The sequence below is a fragment of the Paramormyrops kingsleyae genome, chromosome 5 (genome assembly GCF_048594095.1).
Source record: "Paramormyrops kingsleyae isolate MSU_618 chromosome 5, PKINGS_0.4, whole genome shotgun sequence".
In the NCBI taxonomy this organism is placed as follows: Eukaryota; Metazoa; Chordata; class Actinopteri; order Osteoglossiformes; family Mormyridae; genus Paramormyrops; species Paramormyrops kingsleyae.
The window spans coordinates 5,666,516-5,691,592 of NC_132801.1; the positions used below are offsets into that span (position 1 = coordinate 5,666,516).

At 51.0% G+C, this 25,077-nt stretch overlaps 1 protein-coding gene across 2 annotated transcripts; it reads left to right on the forward strand.

Moving 5' to 3' along the window:
- Window positions 1–251: 251 nt before the first annotated feature.
- On the forward strand, window positions 252–25,077 carry LOC111860576 (adenylate cyclase type 9-like). Of its 2 annotated transcripts, XM_072711963.1 has the most exons (10): window positions 252–942; window positions 1,178–3,912; window positions 15,320–15,531; window positions 17,439–17,534; window positions 17,700–17,914; window positions 18,423–18,525; window positions 19,109–19,317; window positions 20,351–20,510; window positions 21,335–21,483; window positions 23,302–25,077. In XM_072711963.1, the coding sequence occupies exons 2-10, from the start codon at window positions 2,286–2,288 to the stop codon at window positions 24,551–24,553; spliced, it is 4,023 nt and encodes a 1,340-aa protein (XP_072568064.1). In that variant the 5' UTR covers window positions 252–942; window positions 1,178–2,285; the 3' UTR covers window positions 24,554–25,077. The 2 variants fall into 2 exon arrangements, with proteins under 2 accessions (XP_072568064.1, XP_072568063.1); XM_072711962.1 differs by having other exon boundaries at window positions 252–3,912.

The window sequence follows — 25,077 nt, forward strand, 5'->3', positions numbered from 1 at the left end:
GACACTTCAGAAACACACATCTGCAGAGGACACGGTGTCCCGGGGACTTGCCCTGATGATCTCAGAGCGGTAGATTTTGGAAAAGGAAAGCGGAGATAAAAGTGGGAAATGCCAGTCGTTGCACTTTCTTGGAGGAAAAAAACCCATCCACCTCTGTTTCTCTGCGTGCTCGCCACCCTGCAAAAATACGTGCGCGCCTCCTACAACCACCCTAGTCCACCACACCCCCCACCCACCCACTAATATTTTATGACTGTTTTTATGTTCGTTGTCGACTCACATACTAGCACATATACATGGAGAATTGAAATGGTTATTGCATATCCGAGGCAAAAAAATGGTGGAGGTTTTTACCCCCTCTGTATAAAGATAAAAATATAAACGAATTAAGCGCCGTTACTAGAGTATCCAGAGTTTTCCCGGTACGGAGCAGATTCAGTCAAGGCCGGCCAACGGGGAAGGACTCTTCATCAAAGAGGAGGAAGAGGACACAGCGGTGCAAGTGATAAGGAATGCGGCCAGGCACATGCGTGAAAAACAGCTCTGCTCCGGGATCTAACAACATACGCCACCCCTTGTGTGCACTCCGTGTAATTGAATTAAAGCAGGCACTTTTTTTCCACGAGACTTTTCAGTCAAAAGGGAAGGCGAGGGGAGGGGGAAGACGGCCGATCACCTCGCAATTTGGCTCCGCGCGTCTCGCAGTCCGCCGTCGGCGCTGCGGGAATGTGGCCGCGCACAGCGTTCGGGGGGGGAGCCGGCAGCCGCGCCTCGCCGCCGCTTTCCTAACAACTCTTAGTGGTGTGTGTGTGTGTGTGTGTGTGTGTGTGTGTGTGTTTTTTTTTTTTTTTAACTTTTTCACGGCAGACATCTGGGTGACTGTTTCACTCTTTTTATCCTTTTTTCTAAAAATAGCTACAACGGAAAAAAGTTTCATTTACGGTAACAGCCGTCGATTTTGCTATAATACGTAATATGATATTACTGTTTCACACAGCATAACGGTATTGATTTTTAATACTATGATTTTTTTTTTTTTTTTTTACTTTTTTAAGTGTGTTGATTAACTATTTATGTGACGGTTTGATATCTGAAGAAGAAGGTCGCTTCAATTAGCATTTTCATCTGGCCGCTTGATTCTATTACGATTTTTAAAATCCTGCTACGTCCTTTTCAGCTTGCAGTTTTGTTCTTGCTTTTGAGGGACCGGAATGTCACTGGTCACGGATCAGGAGAGGAACTCAGGAAAGGACGGGGCTCGTCCATGGGAATAGGCCCTCCTGTGCAATCGGACATGTGTTAGACCGGGATCCGGACGTCCGTCTGGGGATCTGCAGCTTTTGAGAGAAGATGACAGCGGAATGTCTTGGCTTTTTCCATTTAAGCGTCGTGCCACGTTCAGATCGGCCGTGACGGGTTTCGCACTTAGTGCCGGTGGCCGGTATCGAACCGAAAGGGGGGTGCTGCTGGGAAAGCATGATTAAACATCAGCTCCGTGATCCCTGTTACAGTCTTGTCATCGGGCTGATTAAAGCGTAGAGAAGCATTTGCAAGGGTGGTGTTGATTCGCAGTAAGTCTTCCCCCCGGTGGACCTTATGCGGGGGTCCGGCTTTGATGGCTCGCCATAACTTTCAGTTTTGGATTTTATTCGTGAGCACAGTTCGAACGAAAGCAACCAGTGGTTTTTAACGGTGGGTGGGGGCGGGGGGACAAGAATATGAAACGGATTTGCACTTTGTCTGATGTCTGGGACGTTTGGGAGAGTCATTTTTTTTGGAACCAGAGAGGGAGGCGATACTTTGGGATTTGTGGACCGGCCGTGCTGTGACGGCGGCATCGGCTTCGGCTTGGAACTCGGGGGCAGGAGGTAAGATTGTGGAGCGGTTAATATCCGTTTAATCGCGTTTGTGTGTGAAGGGAGATCTCGGTTGACCGGGCACCGTCGGGAGAGATCCGGAGGAATGCGTGTGCTGACGCAACGAGAGCTCGGATGATGCACCGCTCAAGTGTCCGGGACTGTTTTCCCTCAAGTGCCAGGACTGCTTACGTACAAGACCATTTTCCCCCCGTTTTTTATGTTGTCGCTCTTTTTTCACTCTCAAGGTTTTTTCCATTCCGTGTAGTCTCCTTTGATTGCCTTTCCTAGTTCCGGAGGGGGAGAAAAAACAGTGAGAGGGAGGTTGGCACATTTCTGACGTAAAACACCTTTTCCTGCCAGCTCATTCTACGCTTGTTTAGTGTCCGTGTCCTCCTCAGCCCTCCCTCTCCTCATCTATCACTGACCATGGCCACTCAGCACGCACGTCATCTGCTCCTACATGACACTGAGGCGGGCTGCGACCCCGGTGGTGAGATCAGTGGCAAGCCACGCCATCAGCAGCCCTTCAAGTACAGCGTGTCGTCGAGCTGCAGCTCGGGGCAGTCACGGCTACGAGGCTTGCACTGGGTCCCCCAGCTCTTTGAACGGTCGGCGGCGCAGTGCTGGGACCCTGCCTTTGACTCGGCCATCCTGGAGGAGGCGTGCCGGGAACTGTGCTTCCCGCAAATTCGCCGTCACTTCCGTTATGCGCTTTCCTACCTGGCCGCAGCCGGGCTCCTGTGGGGAATGTACTTTGGGGCCAACGGCTACTGCGACGCCACCACCTACCTGGTACCCGCTGCCGCCTTCCTCGTGCTCTGCCTGCTCCTCTTCCTCTTCACCTTCACCAGACCATATGCGAGGCTCTATGCTCAGGCCTCGCTGCTACTCATTGCCGTCTCCTTTGCGCTCACATTGGCCCTCCAGGCACAGACTGGCGGCTTCCCAGGCCTACATGGCGCCGATTTGGACCAGAACCTCTCACTCTTTAGCTCCGGCCGCCGGACACCCTGCGTCTCCCCAGTGGCAACCTTCTCACTATGCGTGGAGGTCCTCCTCCTGCTCTACAGCATCCTCCACGTGCGCCTCTATGCCTCCTTGCTGCTGGGACTTCTCTACTCCGTGCTCTTCGAAGCTCTGGGCTGGCTGGGCCCGGCAGAAGGTGGCGATACCACGCCAGAGATGCTCTATTGGCTAGTGCCGGCCCGGGCACTGCTGCACCTCTGCGCCCATGCGCTGGGCGTGCACCTCTTCATCACATCGGAGGTCCGTTCACGCAGCACCTTCCTGAAGATCGGCGAGGCCATCATGGACGGCAAAGACCTGGAGGTGGAGAAGGTGCTCAAGGAGCGCATGATCCACTCGGTGATGCCGCGGCGGGTGGCGGACGAGCTCATGAAGCAGGGCGATGAGGAGGCTGAGGCCTCCGGCACCGCATCCTCTTCCGCAAGCCCCAAGGGCAACAAGCGCAAGAAGACGTCCATCCCAAGGGGCCAGATCATCTTCAGGCCCTTCAACATGAAGCGCATGGAGCCCGTCAGCATCCTTTTCGCCGACATCGTGGGCTTCACCCGCATGAGCGCCAACAAGACTGCACCGGCACTCGTCGGCCTCCTCAATGACCTGTTCGGCCGCTTTGACCACCTGTGTGAGCTCACCTGTTGCGAGAAGATCAGCACACTGGGCGACTGCTACTATTGCGTGGCCGGCTGCCCTGAGCCGCGACCCGACCACGCCTACTGCTGCGTGGAGATGGGCCTGGGCATGATCCAAGCCATCGGGCAGTTCTGCCAGGAGACACGGGAGACGGTGAGCATGCGGGTGGGTGTTCACACGGGCACTGTGCTCTGCGGCATCCTGGGGATGAAGCGCTTCAAGTTTGACGTCTGGTCCAACGACGTCAACCTGGCCAACCTCATGGAGCAGCTGGGTGTGGCCGGGAAAGTGCACCTCTCCGAGGTCACCGCTGGTTTTCTGGACGACCGCTACCGGTGTGAGGACGGATGCGTGTTGAAGCGCCACGGCCAGAGTGTGGTGGTGGACCAGCTGAAAGGTAAGGGCTTCATCATGACTTCACCCTTTGTGAGGAATGTGGGGTCTAATGGTTTTGAAGAGCATTTATCGTACATACATGTTGTTTCTTTTACTACTGTGAAGTAGGGGAATGTTGGGGAAACAGGGACGACTATTTACAGGAACCTCAAGAACATCTTTAACGCGGGGACTAAGGAGGGGCAGCGAAACAAACTAATGGCTCTGGAACCAGAACTGTACCTATTGATTGAAGTCACCATCTTGAACTTTGGACCCGTGTCGCTCATTTTTGAGGGTGCAGGTTAAATTAACTGGGACAATATAGTTAAGTTACTTGGTAGGTAGCTTTACACATCCGGGTTTGGGGGTTCAAATCCTGCCCTGCCCTTTCCTACCTGAGGAGTTGCATGTTCTCCCTGCAATGTGTGGGCTACCTCTGGGTGCTCCCATCTCCAAGCCTGAAGACCTCACTAAATTGCCCAAGCTCTGTGTGTGACTGTGTCCTGCGTTGGACTGGCATGCTGACCATTCACACTTGCTTGGCTGCGATTTGCCATCTGAATAAACAAGTTAATTAGCTGGACAGTCGGTTGGCTTTGATACCAGTGTAGGCTGCAATTACCCAGGGTGCTGGTTTTCCTGGGAGCCTGCCTGTTTGTAGGGGAGGGGGTTGTTTCTGGCCCGTGTGTTTGGATTGATTGCACATCTCGTGGCATGATGGCAGGAAGTGAAGCGGGCGTCCGAGCCCCGTCGGCCTTCAGAAGCTGATCACTGAGTGATAGGCTGAATTTTCACTCTTCTTTCCATGTAGGTTTGAAGGGTAAAAATCCCTTTGTGATTTAAACTGAGAGAAGCCGCTTTTGAGTCATTTCGGTGTTCTGGGATGCCCCTAAATTGGGGCAAATATTGATTCCCTCTGAAGGGAGGCTGGTCCCCAGATAGACGGAATCTCCCTGTAGTTTGTGTCCCCCCCCCCCCGGGTTTCCCCACCTTTGCCTGCCCTGGTTCCTTGAATATCTGCTTCGCTGTTTACTTTTAAAATCTGAACTTTACCCATCCTGGCCTCACCCGCCAGCCACATGCTCTCTCTCTTCCTTAAGGCCAGGCTCACCTCCCCCCCCCGCCAGGTCATCAAATGCCTCTACCTGGGGAGACGGAGTGAGCGGTAAGAGATATCCTTAGCCTTGAGCAATGTGGGAGATACCTGCTTCACGCACACATGGTGTGGAAGGAGCCCTGGAAAGGCCAGCCAACTGAGTGACACATTCTCCTCTTGCTTGAGACAGAAGCGTGCAACACATAGAGGCTGGCACCAGGGGGCGATCTCACAAGGGGGGGGGGGGGGGGGGGCGAGATTACAATGAGGCCCCTCTGTTGTGTCTCTGTCTGTGTCTCAAGGTGCTTCATGCACAATATGCAATGCTGCTGCCAAAGCTAAACCTGCTAGGAGCCTCCATCCATCCATCCATCCATCCATTCATCTTCCACCCACTTCAGTTCAATTCACGGCCACAGATAGCCTGGAGCATATCCCAGGCAGCGCAGGGGACACCCTGGATAGGATGCCAGTCCATCACAGGGCGCACACACACACGCACACACACACACACACACGCTCTCTCTCTCTTCAGGGATTCCAATTTACCTGATGACATATTTTTGCACTGAGGGAGCAAACCGGAGCACCTGGAACAAAGCTGTGCAAACAATGGGCAGTAATTATAGAAGTGATTATCCTTGGTAAATATCCTGTGTAATTAAAAATAGTGCCATAATGGTGGCAGTGATGAGGGTGATTAGAGAGGGAATGACAAGAGCCCATCGCCTGCCGCCGCCGTTCTGGCGCTCTGGCTTCCACGCGCCCGGGTGCCGCTGCCCCGGAACGCAGCATTCTGTACCCGCCACACCTCTGCCACAGTCACGCCCCGTCTCCCGGCCCATGTGCGGGCTTGTGTGGCCGGCCGCGCCCCTGGCGAGCTACGGGCTACGGGCTCCGTCTGAGCGCCGGGAGGGGGTGAGTGCCAGGGCGGGCCGGCCTGAAGAGACACGCACCCGTATCGCTTAGATATCTCGTCTTTGCTGGCGCCACGTTTTAATGGTGGTCTCGGGCCCCCTCCCCCAGCACTTCCCCTGTCTTCCCCTTCTACTGCTCCTGTAGCTTAACAAGTAGAGCATTGTGCTAACAATGTGAAGGTTGTGGGTTCAAATCCCAGGGTGTACACCCATACACGGTGTATCCCTTCCCTTTACATGAAGTTGATTTTGGAGATATATTTTATATATATATATATATAAGTTTTGGAGAGTGGGGGTAGATTTCTGCCCCTGGGGATGGTGATCGGAAGGAGCTTGATGGTAGACCACAGGGCCACTGCAAGGGGGTCGCCATGGCCACAGCAACCGAACTCCCAACAAAAACAATAAAGTGTCTCAACAAGGAAGTTCCCCCCCCCTTCCACCCATAAGGGCCTTTGCTCCTCTGTTCTGTGTCAGTTACCTTTAATTGTTAGTGAAACAGTTACCACTTACCGAGTGTATAAATATGTCCCCAGCTTAATGTCTTGTGCCCCTGAACATCGGAGCATTATGATAGTGTGGAATCGCGTCCATATGTTACGCTTTAACTACCCTGCCGTACAGAGAAATGGACTCTGTTTACTTATAAGATGGCTCTGTTTACTCAGTTTGTGGGCTTAAGATTATACAGCTGGAAGTTTTACTGAAGCGATAGTCCTGAACTGGCTTCGTTACAGATTCCCCCAGGGAGTGTGAAGGCCAGTTTGGATTCTTAACCACTGCGCCACCTGCTGCTCCACCATGGTGGAGTGCTTATAAAGAATTAATTTAAAATATTACAGTTGACAGATATTAGTAAGTTATAAGCAAGGCTGTGTATTGCTTTCATTTTGTTTCCATTTTTGATTAAATCTGTAATATGCAAATGTATCATTTGTGTGGTTTTTTATTGATTTGATTTAAATTTAAGGCTTTGAGTTCTAGTGCTTGGTTTATGGAAGACGAGCCGTTTGAACCTTCTCCAGAGCACGTTACAGAGTTCACTCAGCCCTGGCCCAGATCCTGTTTCTGAGTACGTCATGGCGACCCAGTTGGGTGTTTGGAGTTTGGCAAAGAAACTGCTTTTGTACCCTTGAGAAAAAGACACCAGACCCGAATCGTACTGGAGAAATATCAGCCTGTAAATGTTTAAGCTTTATGAGACGCTCAACCTACAAAAGCAACTCCTTAGCACAGAGTTCCCCAATTCCGGTCCTGGACAGGCCAGAACTCAGCACAGTTTGCAGATTTCCCTGTTCAAACACACCTAATTTGCTTATCAAGGTGTGCTTGAGCAGATAGATGTGTGTTGGATTCTGGCCCTCCAGGACTGGAATTGGGGAACCTTGCCTTAGCAGTTGTGCGGGGTCCGCTTTGGTGTAGGTCCGGCCCGCTTTGGTGTAGGTCCGGCCCGCTTTGGTGTAGGTCCGGCCCGCTTTGGTGTGCTGATGGCCTGTGAGAGCACATCCACGCCGTCCTCGAATACGGCAAAGGTGAGCTCCTGTACTTTCATGGCCTAACTTCACTTGGTTAATCATTGGAGGTTACCTTCGAGGTCAGAGGTTAACTACGCTCCCTGGAAAATCTCTTGGTCAGCATGTGGGAGGGGGGGGGGCAGCGGCAGTAGAAGTTGCTGTGCTAAGCTGATCGGGCCGTGTGGGTAAACAGTGCGGCTGTTCGGAGCCCCCATCACCCCAGTCTGGAGAGCCGCTGCACCCGGGTTCTCCTCCCAAAACACTGCAGTTCTGAGCTTAGGCTTAAATATGAGGTTCTTCCTGGTGAAAAGGTCAGATTGGTGGCTGGGAGGCTGTGGGTTTGGCAGAAACATATGGGAACAGGAAGTGCTTTGTAGGACGTGAGCCTTCCTGATGACAACAATGACCAGTAATGACAGACACTGTGTGTGTGTGTGTGTGTGTGTGTGTGTGTGTGTGTGTGTGTGTGTGTGTGTGTGTGTGGCGGGAAGGGGGGTTATGTATATATTATTTTGTGGGGACCAAATATCAGGAGCCACTTCTGAGCCCTGAAACAGACTCCGAAACAGATCATTCTTGCGCAAGGGGTATTTGAGGATACTCTTGCTGGCAGTATTCATAGACGCTGATGAAAGATTATATCCTGCCCTGGTCATATCCTGTACATGGACCACCCCCCAACAAGCTCTGTCACTGAGGGAGGGGGCATGCTTCCTCGCTCCTTCTGTAAATGTCCACCTGGGTCTCCGACCAGCCCGAGGTGTTTTCAAAGAGCTTTCTGTTTGAGAAAACGACCCAGGACTGTTTTGGTAAAAATCTGTTTTTTTTTTTTGTTTAGTTTTTTTTTTGTGGAAAAATCGGTTCTATCAATTCCAATGGCCGTTTGGGATGAGGGGGGCTGGAAAGCATTAGTCAGGGGCTGGCTCTGGCCGTGGGGTCCGTCGCTGACGGCCCATGGTCACCAGGTTGGGACACGTGCAGAAGCTTGTCACTACTTGACTCTGTTTTAATGCTTATCTTCGCAAGAGCTTGAAGTCAAATCTGAAACGTCTTAAGCTCCCCACTCTCCTCTGGCCCCTTGTGCTTCCGGACGGATACGTTTGAAATGATCCGGGTTTGGCGTTCCCTATGAGGGGACTCACCATTAATTTCTATGGGGAAAACTCTAATCCCAACCTTAACCCCTAACCAGCCCTAATCTTAACCATAAGTAACTAAAGAAAATACAAGGCTTGTGGCATTTTTAGTTTTTTCGATTGCATTCACAGATCTTTGTGGGACCTGAAAAATGGTCCCCACAGCATCAAAATAACAGGTTTTTATTACATTGTGGGGAACATTTGATCCGCACAATGTAATATAAACATAATACACACACACACACACACAGGTCCGTATAAAGGGAAGCAGGGAGGCCCCTTTTCGTTCAGCCTCCTCTTGAAGGTCGCTGTTGCCCCCCCCCCCCCCCCCCCCGCCTGTTACATCATGTGGAGGCCCCCCCTGATGTTGATACAGCTGGCAGGGAGGCTGTGGTGCCCATCTGAGTGGAGTCCTGGGAGTCGAGGTTTCCCACGTTGCCAGGGCTGGGACACACCCCCCATCCCACGGCTCGCGGGTGCCCGTAACTGCGGTCCCAAGGGCGAGGGGTCACAGTCGAGGTGGGGGTCTTTCCCGGACAATCGTGTCCCAGCCATTTGGAAGTTTGCCCCAATCCAGTCACGGCAACAACCAACATCTTGCACTTTTGTATCCAAAGTTCGTTACAGACCATAAACGCTCTGCTGTTCCTTTTATACCCGTATAGTGTTTCTAATCATAGTCTGCATTTGACTGGCGTGGGGCATCCCGTCGACACAGGTAGAAGCCCCCTTCCTGCCAGTGTGCGATTCTCCTCCGGTAAGCCGGGGATGTGACGTGAGGACGTGACCTGTGTGACCGCAAACGTGGCTTGGTGCTGTGGGAGCAGCAAAGGCTGAATGGAGCAGGGGTGACATGGATCAAGTGAATAAAAAGCACATGTTTGTCAGTGGGCAACCTCCGGACACACGGGGGCCCCTCACATGTTTGTCAGTGGGCAACCTCCGGACACACGGGGGCCCCTCACATGTTTGTCAGTGGGCAGCCTCCGGACACACGGGGGCCCCTCACATGTTTGTCAGTGGGCAACCTCCGGACACACGGGGGCCCCTCACATGTTTGTCAGTGGGCAGCCTCCGGACACACGGGGGCCCCTCACATGTTTGTCAGTCTGCAGCCTCCGGACACACGGGGGCCCCTCACATGTTTATCAGTGGGCAGCCTCCGGACACACGGGGGCCCCTCACATGTTCGGGTGGGCGACGGGAGTCGGGGAGGCCGCCATGGCGAGGCGGGGAGCTGATGTAGCGCGGCATGTGGTACGTCGTGGCCGGACACTGTACCAAAGACACGTGGATTTTTATGTTTGATGTGTATCTCCAGCCTTTTTGGGACCCACATCTGTGCCTGTCTGGACAGCAAGGCTATCACCAACCCCGGATGTCTGTGGGCTGACTTGCAGAGGGCCATCGCGGTCCCAATGTGCGGTTTCTTCTGTGTTTGTTCTGTGTTGTTTAAGGTCCCTCAAAGGTTTCCCACAGTCACGATGGCACAGGGCCCAGCGGTCGGGGGTGGGTGGAGCTTTGAAGGGGTGTGGCTGGGTTGAATGTCGCTGGATGTTGAGGATTAGTGGTGTGTCTTCGTCATTGGGGGGGGCGGATAACCACAAATATAGCCCTTGATCTGGTTGACTTTTGTGTACTGTCTCTGGCGCTTGTGTACGGACAGTTCGGAGCTGTTCTCTCGCACACACCCAGGTTTTGTCCCTGTAGTACCTCCCCCCCCCCATCACTGCGGGGACCCTGGACCTCGACCTGGCTCATGGACACGCCTGCAGGGGGGGGGGGGGCTACATCCAACTGGCCACTTAAACCACCTGAGTAACAGGATAGTACCTGAGTGAGTGTCGAGGCACAAATGCAGGGGGGGGAGCGTGCTCATCTCTTCAGAAGAGCTTCAGAGAGATGTGGTGGGGTGGGGGGGCAGGCGAGGGCAGTGGGACAGGAAGCGAGGGGCGAGAGGCCAGCCTGGTCCCAGGCTCCCTCAGTCCTCGTCACCGTGCCCTAATATGGAGCGGCCCCCAAACTCACAGGCTGTGTTTATGACAGGATGGGGGTGGGGGCTGTGGGGCTAAACTTGGGCCTGTCACATTTTTTAACGGTTCAATGGTGTCCTTTTTAACTGATGTCTTTGGCTGCCATGGCGATTGAACTTTATCGAGCTCTTTTTGCAGCTGTGGACGGTTGTTAGGTGTCCTGGGTCGTCTTCTCTCGCTTGAAGGTCTAGCAGCATCTTCTCGTGTGCCTTTTTGCCCACATCTGTGTGTGTCTGTGTACCTTTTAGGGGGGTGGGGGGGCATAAGAGGGGCCATAATTTACACAGATGGGCCAACCTTATGAGCCAATGAGGGGCGCTGTGAGGGCCAATCCGCTTTCAGCTGGGGCCCCTGTATGCGTCTGCATACAAGCAATGAGTGTGTGATGCCTGTAAGCTCAGCACCTTAGGGGGGTGAATCTATATGTGTCCACTTTTAAATGGGGGGGTCACTAGCGGGGGGGGTATGACCCATCTCTGGTAGCTGGTTTATAATAATGGCATAGTGATAGACCTACAGTCCAAAGAGAGCAGTCATTGCACACATCCCTATCCCAGAGAGCGATCTGCTGTGGCATGCTGCACAGAGAGCCCCAGTTCTTGGTTTCTATGCAGCTCTCATTTGGGCCCTGGTATTGCACAGAGAGCCACAGTTCTTGGTTACTGTGCAGCTCTCATTTGGGCCCTGGTACTGCACAGAGAGCCCCAGCTCTGATTTGGGCTCTGGTACTGCACAGAGAGCCCCAGTTCTTGGTTACTGTGCAGCTCTCATTTGGGCCCTGGTACTGCACAGAGAGCCCCAGTTCTTGGTTACTGTGCAACTCTCATTTGGGCCCTGATACTGCACAGAGAGCCCCAGTTCTTGGTTTCTGTGCAGCTCTCATTTGGGCCCTGGTACTGCACAGAGAGCCCCAGTTCTTGGTTACTGTGCAGCTCTCATTTGGGCCCTGGTACTGCACAGAGAGCCTCAGTTCTTGGTTACTGTGCAGCTCTCATTTGGGCCCTGGTACTGCACAGAGAGCCTCAGTTCTTGGTTTCTGTGCAGCTCTGATAATGGGCCCTGCTGCTCCTGCACAGACGGTCCTAGTTTCTATGGGACACAGTGACAGTCATAAAGAAACACAAAGTGAAAGAGACTATCTCTCCCACCTTTGGATATGAACCCCACCCCAACATCCCCCCCAACCCCAACACACATGCCTGGGGAGCTCAGCCCTCTTTTAGCTCGTTCTGTTTGTCCAAAAATGGCAGCTCTCATCAGCCTGTGCCGTTCTCTTCTGAAAAGCTTCCGCTGAGGTAGTGTTTACTCTTCATAGTGCTTATGGCTCAGCTGAGGTGCATATCTCGATAAACAGGAATGTTGACACACGTTACATGGGGACTGAACGGCAGGTAGAGATAAACTAACCAAATAAGTGGTGCTTTTATCTGATTTCTGTTTTCATTGTCCTTAGCCACTTCAGGCATTTGCTCAGCCTTCTTGTGTCAGTATGCATACACTCTTCAGACAGGCTATGAGCCTCTGGAAGACTTAACCTTCTGCTCTCTTCCCTCTCTCCCCTTTTCCGGCCGACCTTTCCGATTTGCCCTCTGCTCTTTTCCCTCTCTTTCTTTTCCCTTTGCCTCTTTCCCCTTTGACCTCTGCCCTTTCTCCTTTGACCTGTGTTTGTCCCTGCCCCCCATCCTCTACTCAGTCCCACATCCAGTCCTTGTCTCTTCCCTCCCCCCCCCGGAAGAGTAGCAGGGTGTTTTTGGGAAAGGGACCCTGCTGCTCATGGTGTATGCTCTCACTGGGTTTGCAAACACGGCCCATCTGTCCCTCGTGCCTCATGGACGTTGTGGAGGAAATTGATTGAATGGCATGAAAAGGCCACGCCGGCTCGGGAATCGGGCCCCTCCCCAGGTGACAGCATCTGCGCGTTGGTGCCAGTGGTGGCCCAGCTCCTGTCTGTGTTATGCTGCCACGTTGGACTAATTGGACCAGACAGCTGTGCGATGGGTTTGGGCCAGTTAGACTGATTTAGGCCAGACACTGCAAATACACTGAGTGTGTGCACACACACACACACACACACACACACACTAGGTATCTACATCTCTGTGGGGACTCTCCATTCATTTCTATAGGAAAAATCCCAGCAATGACAACCTTAATTCCTACCCAGGCATAACCTTAACCATAAGTAACCAAACAAAATTGGCCTTTGGCATTTTTAGGTTTTTGGTTGCAGTCACAGATTTTTATTAAATTGAAGTTATCCTTGTGGGGACCAAAAAATGTCCCCACAATCTAAAGACTAGCAAGTTTTACCACATTTTGGGGGCATTTGGTCTCCACAAAGTGGTAAATACAACCCCCCCCCACACACACACACACACACACACACACGCGCGCGCCTCTGATTTCCCATCCTATCTGTGTCCAAATCAATACCCAATTCTCTTCTGTTTTTTTTAAACATATCTCTGGGGCCTCTTGTTTAACCAGTGCGACGCAGGGTCTGTGCTGTTTGTTTAACACCTAGCCTGTCTCACAAGTGGTTTGAACTCTACCCCCCCCAGCAGCCAGCCCCTCCGGGACTGTGTTTAGAGCAAACATTGTGACACACCTTGGCCCACGTGCCGGCGTGGGGGTGGCTGAGGCCATGGGAGCACTGGGAGCACTGGCAGGTGTCTCTCGGCTGCCGCATGTCTTGCTAAAACCGCCGCTGGCCACTCGCAGATCTTGCTTTTTAATCAGTAATGTGAGTATTTGTGTGACACATTTTGACCTCTAACCTGTCTGACATATACATTATGGGCCCGTGTTTTGGTTGTGCATACATAGTAACTCATTTGCACTGGGGTATACAAGCTAATCTGTCTGCGTTAGACCCCGTATGCTATTATGTCTGCGTTAGGCCCCGTATGCTATTGTGTCTGCGTTAGGCCCCGTATGCTATTATGTCTGCGTTAGGCCCCATATGCTATTATGTCTGCGTTAGGCCCCGTATGCTATTGTGTCTGCGTTAGGCCCCGTATGCTATTGTGTCTGCGTTAGGCCCCGTATGCTATTGTGTCTGCGTTAGGCCCCGTATGCTATTGTGTCTGCGTTAGGCCCCGTATGCTATTGTGTCTGCGTTAGGCCCCGTATGCTATTGTGTCTGCGTTAGGCCCCGTATGCTATTTTGTCTGCGTTAGGCCCCGTATGCTATTGTGTCTGCGTTAGGCCCCGTATGCTATTGTGTCTGCGTTAGGCCCCGTATGCTATTATGTCTGCGTTAGGCCCCGTATGCTATTATGTCTGCGTTAGGCCCCGTATGCTATTATGTCTGCGTTAGGCCCCGTATGCTATTATGTCTGCGTTAGGCCCCGTATGCTATTATGTCTGCGTTAGGCCCCGTATGCTATTATGTCTGCGTTAGGCCCCGTATGCTATTATGTCTGCGTTAGGCCCCGTATGCGATTATGTCTGCGTTAGGCCCCGTATGCGATTGTGTCTGCGTTAGGCCCCGTATGCGATTGTGTCTGCGTTAGGCCCCGTATGCTATTGTGTCTGCGTTAGGCCCCGTATGCTATTGTGTCTGCGTTAGGCCCCGTATGCGATTGTGTCTGCGTTAGGCCCCGTATGCTATTGTGTCTGCGTTAGGCCCCGTATGCGATTGTGTCTGCGTTAGGCCCCGTATGCGATTGTGTCTGCGTTAGGCCCCGTATGCTATTGTGTCTGCGTTAGGCCCCGTATGCTATTGTGTCTGCGTTAGGCCCCGTATGCTATTGTGTCTGCGTTAGGCCCCGTATGCTATTGTGTCTGCGTTAGGCCCCGTATGCTATTGTGTCTGCGTTAGGCCCCGTATGCTATTGTGTCTGCGTTAGACCCCGTATGCTATTGTGTCTGCGTTAGGCCCCGTATGCTATTGTGTCTGCGTTAGACCCCGTATGCTATTGTGTCTGCGTTAGGCCCCGTATGCTATTGTGTCTGCGTTAGGCCCCGTATGCTATTGTGTCTGCGTTAGGCCCCGTATGCTATTGTGTCTGCGTTAGGCCCCGTATGCTATTGTGTCTGCGTTAGGCCCCGTATGCTATTGTGTCTGCGTTAGGCCCCGTATGCTATTGTGTCTGCGTTAGGCCCCGTATGCTATTGTGTCTGCGTTAGGCCCCGTATGCTATTGTGTCTGCGTTAGGCCCCGTATGCTATTGTGTCTGCGCCTGGCCCCTTATTCTAATCTGTCTGCGCCAGGCTCCATGTGTTGTTTTTTCTGCGCTTGGCCCCGTATGCTAATCCGTCTGCGCTAGGTCCCGTATGCTAATCCGTCTGCGCTAGGCCCCGTAACTTGTTTGCGCTCCACTCGTATCCTAACTCGGCAGTCTTAAGTGGAAGAGCTGTGTGTCCCGCGCTGCCATCACCCTGCGGGCATCTTACAGTCCCCTAGAGACATTGATGTTATGAGAAAGGCGGCCCCAACTAGGTCAACTCAAACTCGTGCTTCCTGGTGGGGTGATTTAAAGTCGCAAATGAACTCCCACTGCCACTAACGTTAGCGTGTGTGGACTCCTGGGATGAACCTGGCCTGGTGGACTGGGCAAACCTTCATTGTTGATGACACCCCTCGTGTGTATGAACTTCCCTTGGAGCAGAAGACCTCAATATCTCATTGTTGTAGTTTATGGCTGAAAGTATGACTTTCCCATCTGTTCGTGTGTGTCTCACGTATCTAATGTTTTTGCATTCTCACCCTTTTCCCACAGGACTGAAGACCTACCTGATCTCCGGGAGGAAGGTCGACTGCTCTCAACACAGTGGGTCCCAGTTTGCCCTGGATGACCGGGACACAGGAGACTCACTTGGCTGCAGTCTTCACATCCCTGGAGACCTTGGTCTGGACCCTACAACTCAAATCCCAAACCTTGCCCCTTCTCCTTCTGAAGACCTCAGTTTTGGAATCCATGGAAAAGCCAAGGTTGGTCAGAGAAGTTGGAGCAAGAGTTGGGTTTGTGGGGTGGTGGGAGGGGCAGTGTGATACAGGTATGTATAAATACACCTCACCAATGAATCAGTGAAATACATGGGGCATGTTAATCATGTCCGTGTGCCCTGAGGTGTCAGTGAACCGAGCTGCAAGCATCTTGAGAAGGATGAGGAGAACATGTCCATAGGGAACTGTTTGGACCTTGTTTGCCAAAATTTGGGAAAGATCTGGCAGCTCTGTGCACCGCAGTATCAGTTGCTAATGCAAACAAGACTTGGAATTCGTGGTGGTTCCCATGTGTGGGTACTACATGGATTCACTAGGCAGGAACGTGGTCCCTCTCTATAGGACTGTAAAAGGGAATCCGCTGGGGATTTGCAGTGCTGGACATAATAGTCGTTCAGACATAATGGATATCTGTTTCTTAGCGAATGGCTTTACTTGAAGTGATGCATGCGGTGAATGCTATTTTATAATGCATGAATTGATCTGTTCATCCTTCTTCAACGTCATTAGCCGGATTCCCACCGAAGTTCAGGAACCTAGCTCCTGGTTTTGAGTTCCTGGGCCACCTTCCCACGACACAACAGGAACTGTGATCTTTACGCTTAATAAGCATGGGAGGTGCAGAAAATGTGTTGGTTAAACCTCACATGTGATTTCAAATGAAACTACTCCATCACCCCATAAGGAGGATTGTGTTTATAAATCATTTTCAACTCTGGCTAGCAGATCGATCTTTCATTTCCCACAGAAAAAAATGGTGTAATGTTATCCTGCTGATATGCACCAAGTTTCACTGCCAGCACCAGCAATATTAGACAAAAGTATATCGTTTATCAAATTTTCCACTGCAGAAATATGGATATGCAAGCATAAACGTATTCATTAATGTGTAAAATGTAATTGATGTACAAAAATAATTTAATCTGCTTCATTTTCACTCCACTACTTCAATCTCTTTTCCCTGCATAACTTCCAAGTCCCGGTGCTTGTGGTCAACCAGTCAGCAAAGTCTATTGCTATAAACCCCATTCAGTAGTTCTTAGTCGAATGAAGATGGATTAAAAAATGGTTCAGGAACTACCTCTGAGGAACTACAATCGAGTTCCTGGGGTGGGAATGTGCCTTTTTATGCCTTACAGGGCAGTGGAGATCACAGCAAGTATAGGTGCAAGATACAGCAATATCAGCTGATGTTTGTTAGTTAAAAATCAAGACATCAGTGTTGGTCCCTTACATTTCCACAAATTGTGATACTTATAAAACAAGAAAGGTGATGAAATCACCTAAAATAACCTTAAGAACTTATCTACCAATGGAGTGTGTCAGATACATTGGTGGTTGCCACGAGTTATATTATAAGTAATGCTGACAAATGCAATGTCATTATTGAGCATGTACACAACATATATCATCCAGCCCTAATATAGATGATTGCGCTGGATGATTAGCGATTTATTTACTTCATCAGCTCAATCACCGCTTAGAGCCTCGCTACAGTCTCCCAGGTCGGTGTTACATCCCTGTCGTCTCGCTGTCCGCGTTGTATGATGCGGTCGATACACACGTTCACAGGATCTTAGGAAGTAACGTCACCAACACCAGCTTCTCTACAGATCAGTGGAGAAAAATATAGCAGTTATCGGTGTAGTTTAAACTTTTCACATCAGTGCACCAATAGACACAAGACAAGGGCAAGACAGACACACACACACACACACACACGAGTTAACCTATCTGCATGTCTTTGGTCATTGAAAAACATGCCTATGTCATTTCCTCAAGCACTACTCCACCTGCCAGCCTTAGGCAGCTCTATGTCTTTGCTCCGTGGACTTTGTTTGTGGCGTGAGAAATGATGTAATGCTCACCTCCCCGCCGCTCACTTCCTGTAGCCTGTCTGCGTTGGGGGAGATCTGGAGGATCAGTCTGCGGAGGGTGGGACCTTGCAGAACGGCTGTCAGGAGGAGCACAAGACCCATGCTGACAAGGTAAAATAACAGGCTCTCCATCAGCAAGTGGTTCAACCCCCTTCCCCTTGGGTTACTTTCTGTGTTAATTGGATTAGGACTGTTGAGTGACAGCACACAGTAGCCCCGCCCACTATAGGCGATTTTATGGCTTGGTTATCAGGCTCATCTGCCCTGCGCCCTCAGGTGTCACCAGGCCAGAGCCCCAGGACCCTCAATGGCTTGCTGAGCCCCCCCAGGGAGGAGGCCACAAGCAGCAGCCGGAGCTCACTGTGCGAAATGCCACTGGAGAAGGGAAAGGCGGGGGGTCCCATGGAGCGATCCACCCTCATCCAGCTGCACACCAAGAGCAACCACAAGAAGAGCGACACCCACTTTGTGGAAGCCGTCAAAGAGGATGGGTGAGCAGGCAAGGCGGGCTCTCGCACAGCTGCCAGACCCGGCATCGACCCGGTAACAGCCGGCTGGGCGGCTGATGGTCGTCATGGAGATGACGTTTCCTTCGTGTGTGTTCAGTTGTAAGCATGCAGGGATTGGTCTGTTCAATTTCCTGGTAGGGTGCACAGTTATCAAAAATAATTTTGGGGGTGCAGATGTAATACTGGACGAGTGGGACAAGATACGTATCCCGTCACAGTCTTTGTGTCTGTTATCGGAAGGTTGCCGGTTCGAGTCCCAGTCTTGGCAGAATAGTCACATGTCAGTGGGCCCCTGAGCGAGGCCCTTAACCCCCAGCTCCAGGGGCGCCGCATGCTGGCTGACCCTGTGCTGTGGCCCCCAACCTTATTCTGACCTGTCTATGTGTCTCATGGAGAGCAAGACGGGGCAGGCAAAAAGAGAATTTCCCCACTGCAATTAAAGAAGTATCACTGTTCTATTCAATACTTCACTATCCATTTCCACCTTCAGTCTGATGAAGAAATACTTCTTCAAACCTCCCATCAACAAGCTGAACCTTAACTTCCTGGAGCCATCCCTGGAGTCCGCCTACAGGAGCAGCTACCAGAAGGAGGTACGTAGCCATGAGTCTTCTTAGCCACTGCACCAGCCGCTGCCCAGTCACACAGCGGTGCATGTGCTCGGAGGTGATATCTAGTTGTTTGCTGCTCAGATTCTCCCATTAACTTGCACTGCCCTCTGCTGGTGGAACTTATGTATGACAGTGCCCGATGTTCACTTTCGAGGTGAATGGAGTGTAGTGACCATCCTCCTCATTTCATTGATGCCACTGAGAATATTATCCTAGTTCACATAAATGTATCGTTTTTAATGACACTTGTTTTTCTGATTGATCATTTTACTATTTTTTTCTCAGTTTAAGATGTAGCATCATCTTGGTTTTCTAGCTGGTGAGATGATTAATTCACCTCCAGTTACTAATTAAATGTGAGATAATTGTGTTTTCCTGTTTTGGGGATTGGGGGTTCAGTGTTTATGTCTGACTTCTGGTGACAAGGGATCACATTCAAAACCCAGATGACTGAACACAATACCTGAATTGCTTCAGCTGCATAAATGTGTGCAGTCCTGTGGTGCATCATGTGACAGGTCATGTGTTGAGTCATGTGATGTGGTGGGCTGTTCCCTGTGATCAGGTGGAGATACTGGCACGTGTGTGCACCTTCGCCAGCCCTGCCTTCAGCTCCTTCCTGGACGTGCTGCTGTCCTGCGTGGTGCTCCTGGCCCTGGAGATGGCTTGCTTCTTGCGTCCGCTGCTCAACGGAGAGGCCCCTCCCACAGCCGCCCTGCTCTTCGCTGCCCCTGCCTTACTGGTGGGGGCCCTTGCCCTGCTGCTGTCCATTCGGTGAGAATGGGAGGATAGAGGCTCAAAAGGTGCTTTCACACCGCAGGAACGTTTCTCCGGAACCAGAATGTTTTTCCGGAACCAGGGACTTTTGTCGTGTTCACACCACCGGAGCCCGGCCCAGTTGTCGCTCCTCACAGGCAGTTCTGGACTAGGTACTTTTTGTTCGAACACGAATCACCGGGGAGGAGTTCACGGCCATAGCTTGCTGATTGGGTGACTACAAGCACTGTCACTAAAACTTTGAAGTTAAGCAGACATGTTGGGAAAAGATGTAACGATTGAGCAGATGGAATTATTTTTGCACTTTGGTTACATTTAATGAAAACATTTTTTGCTTGCATCTCTGTATTTCTGCATTGAAAAAATAAATCCATAAATACCAATATACTTTTGTCTAGTACTGCAGGTGCCAGTGGTGACAATTGTCAGCGTTTATTAGCAGAATATGTATTTTATTTTGTGAAACCGAAAGATCGATCTGCCAGCCAGATTTAATAATGAAATATAAACATGCCACAGGTTGTATAAATAAACAATAAATGAAAGGCTGTGTCCCATTTTGATGGCAATCGATCCCCCCAGTAACTAGCAAGTAAGTAACAAAGCGACTTATTATCCCTCCATTGTTTTGCTGTGGTAGTGTAGTTTCGTAAGAAATTGTGTGTGAAGTTTAACCTACGAGCTTTTTGCGTCTCCCGTGCTTATTCAGCTAAAGGTCACAGTTCCTGTTGTGTGATGTGAATGTGGCCAAGAGCTACTAAAGTCCCTGGTTGAGACAGATCAGGAACTTGTAACAAGGCACCAGGTTCTGGAGCTTCGGTGTGAAAGCGCCTATGGAGATGCTGGGGCTGGGGGGGGGGGGTTGATTGTAGTTGTCAAATATTCTTTATATGTAGAAATTTTATTCTAGAAAATAGAATTAGAAGTTCCTAGTTTCAATCCTAATTAAACTATAATGTGTTCCCTGTTTCAAGAGCATTTCTTTTCTCTCTCTTCTCTCTTTCACTGGGCCCTCCTGTCTGTCTTCCAGCATGGCGTTCTGCCTGGACCAGGTGTCGAGTCAGACTCAAGCCCTGCTGGCTTTTCTCTCCGGCTGGGTCCCGCGACACCTGGCTGGAGCTGTGCTGGTGTCACTGCCGGCTGTGTCGGTCTTCACACACGTGGTCTGCAACTCCCAAGTGCCCATACAGGTGAGGGGGGGTTAGAGCTGTACATACAGGTGGGGGGGGGGGGGTTAGAGCTGTACTGTATATACAGGTGGGGGGGGGGGAGGTTAGAGCTGTATATACAGGTGAGGGGGGGGGGTGTTAGAGCTGTATATACAGGGGGGGGGGTGTTAGAGCTGTATATACAGGTGGGGGGGTGTTAGAGCTGTATATACAGGTGAAGGGGGTGTTAGAGCTGTATATACAGGTGAGGGGGGGGGTGTTAGAGCTGTATATACAGGTGAGGGGGGGGGTGTTAGAGCTGTATATACAGGTGAGGGGGGGGGTGTTAGAGCTGTATATACAGGTGAGGGGGGGGGTGTTAGAGCTGTATATACAGGTGAGGGGGGGGTGTTAGAGCTGTATATACAGGTGAGGGGGGGGGGGTTAGAGCTGTATATACAGGTGAGGGGGGGGGGGGTTAGAGCTGTATATACAGGTGAGGGGGGGGGGGGTTAGAGCTGTATATACAGGTGAGGGGGGGGGGGTTAGAGCTGTATATACAGGTGAGGGGGGGGGGGTTAGAGCTGTATATACAGGTGGGGGGGGGGGGGTTAGAGCTGTATATACAGGTGGGGGGGGGGGGGTTAGAGCTGTATGTGTGTAAAGGCTAGAATGTGAAACATTTTACGTGAGTTGGGCCGGTTTCAAAATACAATATATGTCCATGAATTTGGACCTGGAATGAGAATTAGCTGTTTGTTCCAGAAAATGATGTAGAAAACCCTTGCATTGCATTTTCTATGTGAACCAAACGCCGGCATTGCGTGCCCTGGACTGCGACCTTGACGCACCCCTCTGTCCGCCAGTTCACCGTGTTCCTCTGTTGCGGCTTAACCGTGGCCATTGTGCACTACTGCAACTGCTGCCAGCTCAGCTTCTGGATGCGGTCGTGCCTGGCCACAGCCATGGGAGGCGTGCTCCTGGTGCTGCTCCACAGCCCCCTCTGCAGGACCGAGTGAGTTACTGCGCATGGCCTTAATGTCTTGTTTTTTCCAAGAATCTTTCCCTGATAACATTGTTAGGTTTTTAATTGGGCAGGGTGGCAACGATTTGGCAAGTACCACAAATATAACACTGTTCTTTATGTATTATTGGATATTAGTTTGTCAAGACCTGTGTGATGGACTTACTGATGTTTTTCTTGACACAATACATCCCTCACAAATGATGAACAGTTGAACTTTCGAGAAACCAAGCAGAAAAAAACAGGAAGCACAAGAGGTTAAATCTCTTATTGGATTGGTTCTTTAGGAAGAGTCTGTTCTCGCACTTCAACCTGGTCGGTAAATCAGAATCAAAAAACAGAGAGATATTATTGTTAAACATATAAGGAATCTGTCTTGGTAGGTTTGCCATAAGGCGTGCAATCCAACTTCAAGACAGTTTGCAAATATATACACATGTTATTTTACACATACTTTTAACACTAGACTCTGTTCATACAGCATGAAGCAGCTTGGGATGGGATAAAGGACCATAGGAAGAAATTAATTGTGAATGTAAGTGTACAGGGATGATGTTAGGAAGAGTTCCAGGATCCCAGCCGACTGAAGTGCACAATGTCAGTGGTTAGCAGAGCAATTAGTGATGGTGAGGGACACTGCTGTGGGAGAGACACCGTCACTGTGCCTGGTAGGTTTGGCTTTGAGGGCCGGGGGTGGAGTCCGGGACATGTGGTGTTCTGGCTGAGAGCGGTGAGCCCTTATATCACCAAAACGCTTCATTACCGTGGTACAGTGCTCACAGAAAGTCTTGGGATGCTTCTGTAATAATGTTACAAATTTATTGGTTTCATAACAAAAGTCCACTCAGGCATTTTCTTTTTATTAAGTGTCATAATTTTTTTTTTTGACCGACTCATTCAGTTCTGTTCTTTGCCATTTTGCTGTTAAAAGCAGTTGTAGTCACTGGTTCCCAAAGGGACACTAAACACAAATGTTTGGTGTTTTATGTTGTTGCAAAGGTGTTACGAGTACTAATTAAAAAGCACCCAATGAGACTGCTTGTTAATGACCTTTTTAACTCATAACAGCTCTTTTAGAACTATAATTTGGGTTTCAATTGATTAGTACTTGAAATTAATGTTGTACTTAAAACTACTGGTTGTTCCTAATGTGTTAAATCATTATTTTTCTCAAAATGCATATATGTTATGAAACCAATAAATTTGCAGTATTGTTTCTGAATTAAACTAGCGTCCTAAGAGTACTGTATGTTAGCACCTCATGGTGTATCAGCTTTCATATACAGGTGAGCAGGTAACCAGGAGTATTTTAAATTAGCATTTATTCAACCAGGGTGCAGTATATAATGTAGGGTGACCAGATAATCCATGTCAGGGAGGACACATTGAGCTAGGACAGGATTTGTAAAATACCATTTCAATTAAAAGGACCTGGATCTCAGTTAAGCACTGAGTTCTTGCTGTGTGCTGATTGATCTCCTATAATCTCCTATAATCATGCATATGCCACTAATGTTAATGTGTAACAGCTGGATGAGTTTTTCAATCAAACCAGTCAAAGCACAAGAAGAAGTGAGCTATTTAGCCAAACACAGGTGCCTTTCAGTTTTCAAGTAGTTTGTAAAACCTGGAGTAGCTTAAAGTGTCCTCCCTGACATGGATTATTTGGTCAGCCTAATATAATGGAATTCAGAAAGATATTCAGTCACGGGCTGGACCTTGCTGGTCCCTATAAGGGCCGTGGTTTGGACCATGAGGTCATCTTTCAGTTCCTCAAGAAGTAGGTCCATTCCACCTCTGTCTTGCCAGGATCAGCAGTGGCACCAGCACGAGCAGCGAGGCTGGCTGGGGCCCGAGGACCGGCTCCGGGGACCTGCTGGCCCTGGAGACAGTGCTGGCCCTCTTGCTGCTGCTGCTGCTGGTGTGGTTCCTGAACCGCGAGCTGGAGGTGAGATACCGGCTGCACTACCATGGCAACGTGGAGGCGGACCAGCACCGCATCAAGATCCAGAACATGCGCGACCAGGCGACCTGGCTTCTGGGGAACATCATCCCCATGCACGTGGCCGAGCAGCTGAAGGTGACGCAGAGCTACTCCAAGAACCACGATGACGTGGCCGTCATCTTCGCCAGCATCGTCAACTTCAGCGAGTTCTACGAGGAGAGCTACGAGGGCGGCAAGGAGTGCTACCGCGTGCTCAACGAGCTCATCGGCGACTTCGACGAGCTGCTGCGCCGGCCAGCCTTCTCTCACGTGGAGAAGATCAAGACGATCGGCGCCACCTACATGGCGGCGGCGGGCCTGAACGCGCAGCAGCGGCGGGAGCAGGCCGGGCCGCGGGCTCACCTGCGCGCCCTCTTCGACTTCGCCCTGGAGATGATGCGCGTGGTGGACGACTTCAACAAGAACATGCTGGGCTTCAAGTTCAAGCTGCGCATCGGTTTCAACCACGGCCCCTTGACGGCCGGCGTCATCGGCACCACCAAGCTTCTGTACGACGTCTGGGGCGACACGGTGAACATCGCCAGCCGCATGGACAGCACTGGCGTAGAGTGCCGTGTGCAGGTCAGCGAGGGCAGCCATGCCGTGCTCAGCCGCATGGGATATGACTTTGAGTATCGCGGCACCGTCAACGTCAAGGGCAAGGGCCAGATGAGGACCTTCCTGTTTCCCAGCAGCACCGGCGGCGGGAGCGTGCCGGGCCTATTCACCCCGGGATCAGACCCAACCCTCATTCAGAGCCTTCCCCCGACAGGCCGCGGTGTGGCTTGCTCCCAGAATCCCCTGCCAGTCCCCTCTCCCTCTGTTGCTCGCCCAGCTGCTGGGCCCGTTTCTCTATCTGATAAACCCAAGGACAGCAATGGCCTGCTCGGTGCCCCAAGGACTTCTGGGAATGGGCCCATCGGCGGCCTGCTTACCACTCCACACGCAGCGTGGGTTTCCACTGCAACAGGACCCAAATCTACCTCGTCTACCTCCACCCACATGGTAGAGGAGGAGGATGAGGAAGAGGAGGAGGTGGACGAGATGAGCAGACTCAAACCGGCGGAACACGTATGACAGGACCCTGTCCCCAAAGACCCTGTAGCAGGGGATGGGGGTCATCATGCATGATCCTTTATTTGGGATCCTACTCTTTTTTTTGGGGGGGGGGGGGGGGGACTGTGCACTGCTGTGTGGATCACAGCAACATGTGAGGTGTGGATGGTGGGTGGGGGGGGGTTACAGAATTGCAGGCTTCCCCTCTTCCTAAACTGTTCTTGCTATTTTTGTTCAAGTGCCTTCATGATCAGTAATAACATACACAAAGGGAGTGTGACACAAAGAGGAAACTGAAGGAAGTAAATGGCCTATGGGAGACTGGAGCATAGATCCCCCCCCAAACTGTCAGTTCTGTGGGCCTGGTAGACCCAGCCTGTGGTTCCGGTCCTCCTGCCAGTGACGGTTATGAAACGGTTGGTTCGTGCGAAACTCCGACACGTGGACACAAGCCTGGGTTGGGGGTTGGTGTGAAACTGAGGAGCACAAGAAATTCTGTTTCTTTTAGACCAGTATTAAAACAACAAAAGAAGGAAACAAGTTTA